The sequence below is a fragment of the Zeugodacus cucurbitae genome, chromosome 2 (genome assembly GCF_028554725.1).
Source record: "Zeugodacus cucurbitae isolate PBARC_wt_2022May chromosome 2, idZeuCucr1.2, whole genome shotgun sequence".
NCBI lineage: Eukaryota > Metazoa > Arthropoda > Insecta > Diptera > Tephritidae > Zeugodacus > Zeugodacus cucurbitae.
In genome coordinates, this window is record NC_071667.1 from 86,725,615 (window position 1) to 86,733,324 (window position 7,710).

Below are 7,710 nucleotides of genomic sequence, written 5' to 3' on the forward strand. Positions count from 1 at the left end.
CTTTTTTAATTATTGAGCAATATATATATGTATATCCAATTTATCACAAATAACCTTTTAAATAAATGAGCATCCCTACTTCACGCTTTCATTAACGATCGGTGATCGTTCCTCTGCCAGTAGCTCTGTTGTTGCTTATAAAGCATAAATTACATAGGCAAATAACTGTAAATATTTGTCAAAGTTAAATAGCTTATTAGTCTACAAGGGGATTACAAAAGGCATCGCATTATTTTCATTTAAATTCACCACACATAATTCGAGCAATTTTTATATTTTCTTACGAAAACTTAAAAGTATTGTCTCCCGATTTAATATAGGTATTAATTTTTGAGTAAAAGTGGAAATGTTTAAATTAATCGAATGCATCGTTCGTATCTTTTTGTGCGCTTTGATAGTTCTGCGCCCTGGTTTAGCGATGATACCCGAAGGTGTGACGGATGTTCCCAATATTTACTCTAATTTTTTTCAATAATTTGTATTGCAATTATTTAATTCGGGAGTGTCTTTTGAAACTAACATTTTTGGTTTTTTTTTTCAATTTGTTGCACTTGCATTTATGTTAAGATATAATGGACTACTCGTGTACGGACGATGAGCATTGTCAGTATTACGTAGCGGAAAGTATTATTTCGGCCTGCTTTAAGGGCATTTGTCATTGTTACAACAACCAAACGAAGATGGACGTTATTTGCGAACCGAATGTGCGTTCTTAGGGCCACAGTAAGTACAAATAATATTTACACTAGAGTAATTCAATTACTTTGTAGATTCTCCGCACGAATAACATTATTGGTGGTCACTGTCCTTGCAATCTCCCGCATGCCGAATGTCATCAATCGGATCATCTCTGTTACTGCGAGGAGAACTATGTGCCCACAAAGGACAAGAGACGGTGCATACTTAGTGAGCAACAAAATCGGGCATTGTCCTCTCAATTTTTTAATAGATTCTTTAAAATATATCTTTGTAGGGGAAGTGTCATTGGGCGGACCGTGTGAAACGGACGAACAATGCCTGTTTTCGACTATATTCAGTCACTGCGATGAGGTCACGAAGAATTGTTCATGCAATGTTGACTTTTATGCGAAAAACTCCACATGCCTATCGCAAACCAGTAAGTAAAAACTATCCCGGTGGTCACTGAGTTACTTTTTCCTTCGTTTACTTGCATTCGAAGAAGAGGAAAGGCAAAATTTTTATTGCAAGCTTCAGAATAACTTAACATAACTTTATGGGGGTAATGTTAACTTTTTACACTTTCTAGGTAAAGATATTAATTTGTCGATCTTGCTTACCGGTTTAAAATTAATGCTTTAGAAGCAAGACCTTCCTATATATTTTATTCCTACTACACATTCAGCCCCATCAGGAATCGATCGGAGGGGTGCGAAAGGGATATGCCAAATTCAGCATTTATTAGATTGTTTAGTATTTCAATACTTCTATTACCATCAACAGGGAATTTGTCCTCATGCTATGCCCACATTTCAAGCCTCTCTATATCTATAGATATCTATATCGATGTATAATCAAAACCATAATCCCAAATCATAATTTAAGCTTAAGTCTTAAGTTAGGTAATACTCGTATTTTTACATAACTATACCATTCATTATCATTTCTGAAGAGCTTAGATCTAAATGTAATGACAAAATGGATTGTGGGCCGCACAAAACTTGTTTACCAGACATTGGTGAGTGCGTTTGCGAACCGAGCTATGTAAGCGCAAACACTTCGGAGGATTGTCTACCGGGACGAAAGCTCCACGAAGACTGTGTGGACACGACACAATGCTACGCGATTATGGGACCGGGTGCAGCCTGTGAGAACGGAAAATGTCGCTGTAGAGAGGAATATGTGATAGTGACGAAGAAAGGCACCGGACACAGTTATAGTGTTGCCATGGGAAGCGTCTGTAAACCCTTAGCGCGTGAGTAACTACCGAAGCAGCATAAGAATAGCATCCTCAATTAATTTGTGCGTCTTCTGTAGAAATCGGTCAGTATTGCAGCCTTCATGAGCACTGTCACAATGAGGATGAGAACGAGAATGAGCAATTGATGGAATGCGATCATGGTGAATGCGTCTGTCGGTTCGGCATAAAAAACAAATCACCCTGCAGCTTGTCCACGGCCGCAACTGTAAACATCAACAAAACTCTCCTATGGCTCATATTGGCGATGGCGGGTTTGCAAATGTATACTTTAAGATGGGAAAAACATGTTTAAACTATTTTGGAAAATTCAATCGGTACCAGACCTTAATTGTCTGTAATTTGATTGATTTCAATTCAGTTGTTTTCTTATAACATAGCTTGGAAATGAAATAAAATATCACGATTTATTTAAATGAAGATGCACCTTTTTGATGTGGGTAAGAGATATAAGAGAATAAAGGTCGCCTATTGGTAGCCATTCGGAGTTGAGCAGATACAGCTTTAGTTCGCCTTAACCTTCGATTACTCCATAGCACCACTACAGAGTGGTAAATAAAGGCTTCAAATGTCAATGGCTAATGAAAAAAGCAATTTAACAGAGTAATACATTTGTCTCTCACTTTATTGTTGTAGTTGATATACATAGTTTCATAAATTTTATTTTTTACATACATACATAAATTGTAATATTAAATTTATATATATGTAATAGTTTTTTCTACATTTTTGATCCCGCTATTGCGTTCTAGTTTACAACAAACATTATTAAGAATTATTGTCACTGGCAATTATCATTATCCAGTGGTGGTTAGTTTCAACAAATTTAACAGTATGCCCCGTGAAAGAAATGAAAAGCAATTCAAAAGCTGTGAAAAACAGGAGAAAACAACAAAAATAAAGACTCATTAACTCTCACTTTACTGACTGGTTGGCTAATTGTGCCGAATCGTTGCGATAGATGCTCGCCAAGCCAACCAAGGGGTCCAAGGAAAAGACGTGTGTTTGTATTTGTGTGCGTGTGAGACGAGTTGGGATATATTTTTTAATACTTGAAGTAACATGCATGCATGAATAAAACATTATTGCGTTAATTAAAAATAACTTTAAATTGGAATGCTCTATATGTAAGTGTGTGTGTGTGTGCTTTTAGCTTTGACTTCAAACGTTAGAACTTAGAACTAAAAAAAATGTGAGAACAAACAAGTTTGATCGCAACTGCGACTGGTGGTTGGGCTGCGTTACTTAGGATCAGAGGGTTCTTTAACATTTTTTTTTTCGATAAAATAAAATAAAACAAAATTATATAATTGTAGCAGACGCAAAAACCTGATATAATTTACAAGATCTTACAATGAACGAATAAAAACACGAAATAACACATTTATGCTGCGTTTTTACAGTGATTCACATTTCACAATTAGTTATTTACATTCTTATTACTGTGTACGTGTGTTATCGGTGTTTATGCTTTATATAACAATGAATTTAGCAAGTATAGTAGGTTTAATTACTTCCATAAAGTGCATACAATTTGTCTAACACATTTATAATTTAAGTATTTGTAATAAAATATTTGAACGCCACACATAGCGGACGTGTGAATCATCAAGCGCGTCTCAATTACAATTTTCTGTCTCCTATTTTGCTAAATATCTTCGTTCGGCCGTAATTAATTAGTTTCACTTGCAGTTTCACTTCCAGTTGCAGTTTGAAGCATATTTCACATTTTTCCCATTTCATATTTAACTTACTATCGATGCTTGCTACATATATTAACTGATAATTAATAGTATATCTGATAGGGCCTAAATGGTTCAACAGCGCGCTTGCTATATAATTTATGATGTTGAATGTAGGCTGATGGCGCAATGCGTTTAAAACTGCAGCGTAAAACCAATAAAACAAAAAAAGCAACATAATTGATAATAAGTTTAATGGCGGGAATCTCTGGGGTAGAATTCCGCGAGAATTGAAGCGGGGATACGCTTAAGCATCTCCTTGGGGAAGATACGCAGCAATTGCCAACCAATATCCAACGATTCGAAGACGGTGCGGTTTTCGTAGTTACCCTGCGTACATAATCATAGAATTTAGTTTTTACAGTCTAGTTGTGGATTATACCACATAACTTGAGTCAACTCACCTGAGAAATGAAGTTCTTTTCGAATTTGGTCAAGAACTCCAAGTACAGCAAATCATCAGGCGTCAGCGCCTCCTCACCGACGACAGCTTTCATAGCTTGCACATCCTTACCGATAGCGTAGCAGGCATACAGCTGATTGGAGACATCAGAGTGATCTTTGCGGGTCATGCCCTCACCAATGGCAGATTTCATCAAACGTGACAAAGATGGCAACACGTTGACTGGGGGATAGATTTGTCTGTTGTGCAGTTGACGATCAACGTAAATTTGGCCTTCAGTAATGTAACCAGTCAAATCAGGAATTGGATGGGTGATATCATCGTTAGGCATAGTAAGAATGGGAATTTGTGTGATGGAACCATTGCGACCCTCAACACGTCCGGCACGTTCATAGATGGTAGCCAAATCAGTGTACATGTAACCGGGGAAACCACGACGACCGGGCACTTCTTCACGGGCAGCCGACACCTCACGCAAAGCTTCAGCATATGAAGACATGTCTGTAAGGATGACCAAAACGTGCTTTTCGCACTGGTATGCCAAGAACTCGGCAGCGGTCAAGGCTAGACGAGGTGTAATAATACGTTCAATGGTTGGATCGTTGGCCAAATTCAAGAAAAGACACACGTTCTCCATGGAACCGTTCTCTTCGAAATCTTGTTTGAAGAAACGAGCAGTTTCCATGTTCACACCCATAGCAGCGAATACGATGGCAAAGTTATCTTCATGATCGTCCAAAACAGATTTTCCGGGAATCTAAAAATAATTATAAAAAAAAGTTTTATTTTAGGTAAATATTTTCACAATTCGATGCTGAATCCTCACCTTAACCAAACCAGCTTGACGACAGATCTGAGCGGCAATTTCGTTATGTGGCAGACCAGCGGCTGAGAAGATTGGAATTTTTTGACCACGAGCAATGGAGTTCATCACATCAATAGCAGAAATACCGGTTTGGATCATTTCTTCGGGATAAATACGGGACCAAGGGTTGATGGGTTGACCTTGGATATCCAAGAAATCTTCAGCCAAAATTGGGGGACCTTTGTCGATGGGCTTGCCAGAGCCGTTGAATACACGACCCAACATATCCTCAGACACAGGTGTACGCAAAATATCACCAGTGAACTCACACACTGTGTTTTTCGCATCAATGCCAGATGTACCCTCAAACACTTGAACGACAGCTTTGGAGCCGCTCACCTCGAGCACTTGTCCGGAGCGAACTGTGCCATCAGCCAGACGCAATTGTACAATTTCGGCGAACTTGGGGAATTTCACTTCATCCAAAATGACCAAGGGACCATTGACACCAGAAACAGTCTTGTATGCTATAAATATACAATAAAATTACATATTTTTAATGCAAAATTATTAATTATTAAAAATATTGTATTTAAATGCACTGATCTCGTGGTCTGGCACATGAACAGTCTACTTGCTAACATAAACGACGTTAATTATCAAAGAGATAAGAAAATCCAACGACATAACGAATGTATTGAACGTCAGCTGACTGTATATCAGAGTAGTAACGAAAACCAGTAGAATGACAAACACCGAAAATGACAGCGAAAATGAAATCACTAATGAATTACATAAAATACGTAGTTAATTTTGCTTTTAGCGAAATTTAGATTTGAAATTTAAAGACGCATCATGGAAATATAATCATTATACTCTGCTGTATTAAAATTTAACTATCTTGTTCCCCCTTTTCAACGCCTATATGCATACATTTTCCTTAATTAAAATTTTTTTTTTCATTTTTAAGGAACTAAAATGTTGCAACAAATTGTTAATAAATAATTGTATTACTTTCATTGAATTGTTTTTCATTTGGTCAGGTGCTTTCCCATTTGATGGTTACTGTCATTCGCAGTAACTCAAATGTCACATGACATCCCGAGTGCAACTTTTTCAATTGTAAATCGCTATATTCATTTCAAAGGCAATTTCTATAGTTTTCAGCATTCTTGAAAGTCCCATGACCACAATTACTTTTTTTTGTCACTCTAAAACGTATATATTTTTACTAAATAGGTTGAAAACTCGCAAATTTGGAGCAATGCAAAAACTAGGCCCCCAATGCAACTACATTGAAATTTTATCGATTTTTGCCACTTCTTCTTTGTCTTAATATTCGCTGAGCTCCATTGACTGTCATGGCGGACTTAAATTTTTGTTAGCCCCGTCATACAAATAAAAAAACATCACAATTAAATTTAAATTACTCACTTAAACGTGGCTGGGAGATGAAATCCCGGGAAACGGCCAGGACGTGCTCCCTGTTAGCTTGTTTTGCAGATATCGACATTTTCTCCTCAATTTATTTGCGCTCCGAATTAGAGTCTCACAAAATCGTTTGTTGGCACACAAACTCTACAATTAATCTAAAGGAAAACAACAAACGTTTTTGATTATAGTGCAAATTCAAAGAAATCTTATTTCCACACACGCACAATTTTCTAATAAGAATTTTTCTCTACTACTGGAGCCGAGTAGTTTTTCTGGTAGAGGTCAGTCAGCTGCGCGTTACGACGTCGTTGGAGTACGAAGAAAAATTCACACTGAAGTTTAGTAAGAAATATTCACAGTGACAATATAACTGTCACGTGCGGTCATGTGACCAAAACCAGAGTTGCATGCATTTCAACTGACAGTTACGGTTGGTTATAGTCTCTGCTAATTATTGACAACTGTGAATTGCATTCATAATCCAATTCTTCAATACATTTATTTCATATATTCTGGATCTACAATTAATTATATATGTAGAGTCTGTCTTGAACATATTAAATAAACAAAATTCCTTAAATTTTATGTTAAAGAATTAGAAAAGCAAACTCCATATTGATAAGTTTACATATTAAAGTTTTAAACACATTAAGGATGTGTTTCGAAAATTGATATCCGCCACACTATGAGAACATTCTTTGAACTTGTCTCTGTTCTCAATTACTTTTTAACGAGATGTATTTGCCGCAATGAAATCAGAGAACTTACAACATAGAGAAGGTGCAATTGGATTTTTGTATGATGCTCGATACCAAAGAATGTATAATAATTAATAATTATTAATTATTATTAATTATTAATTATTATACGTTCTTTGACTAAACTACAAACTGTTGTAAGTTCTCTGATGAAATTTCATTTACGTTATCTGAAGTACTCACCTCAATGAAAATAGAAATTTAGAACTCGGAAATGTCACTGCTAGGTTCTTGTTTGGGCTGTGAGCTTTTCCATGCTTTGGGTGTATGTCTTTACTACGCTGATACATGCACCATCCCCAACATGTAAAATTAAATATAACAGAAACAGACAATAAATTGAAACGCCGACAATGAAGGCGAAATAATTATATATTTCCATTCTTTTTTATAACGCGATTATATATATATTTAAGATACACGGGAGTTTAAGGCTAGTTTTATCAACTCGTTTTTATACATCCAATTTCTACAAATCACTTTACTACCGTATTCTTGACATGTTAAGGAAGCAATTTTTGTTTAAAAAAATTAAATATTTGATCCCATCACATGAGTGAAAACAGTCTTTGAGATTAAAGACGAGCATTTCCTTTTTTTGCAGAGGAAATTTTTGATGTTCCCACAATGGA

At 36.2% G+C, this 7,710-nt stretch overlaps 2 protein-coding genes across 3 annotated transcripts; one reads left to right on the forward strand and one right to left on the reverse strand.

Moving 5' to 3' along the window:
• Nucleotides 1–160: 160 nt before the first annotated feature.
• LOC105214366 (cell death abnormality protein 1) lies at nt 161–3,715 on the forward strand. Of its 2 annotated transcripts, none has more exons than XM_054228295.1 (6): nt 161–431; nt 568–704; nt 771–906; nt 950–1,117; nt 1,631–1,933; nt 1,996–3,715. In XM_054228295.1, the coding sequence occupies exons 1-6, from the start codon at nt 347–349 to the stop codon at nt 2,229–2,231; spliced, it is 1,065 nt and encodes a 354-aa protein (XP_054084270.1). In that variant the 5' UTR covers nt 161–346; the 3' UTR covers nt 2,232–3,715. The 2 variants fall into 2 exon arrangements, with proteins under 2 accessions (XP_054084270.1, XP_011186047.1); XM_011187745.3 differs by having other exon boundaries at nt 163–431; nt 974–1,117.
• Nucleotides 2,531–6,702, reverse strand: LOC105214365 (V-type proton ATPase subunit B). The gene is made up of 5 exons (XM_011187744.3): nt 6,545–6,702; nt 6,321–6,475; nt 4,908–5,413; nt 4,083–4,838; nt 2,531–4,008 (listed from the first exon to the last, which is right to left on the reverse strand). The coding sequence occupies exons 2-5, from the start codon at nt 6,397–6,399 to the stop codon at nt 3,871–3,873; spliced, it is 1,479 nt and encodes a 492-aa protein (XP_011186046.1). The 5' UTR covers nt 6,400–6,475; nt 6,545–6,702; the 3' UTR covers nt 2,531–3,870.
• Nucleotides 6,703–7,710: the final 1,008 nt, after the last annotated feature.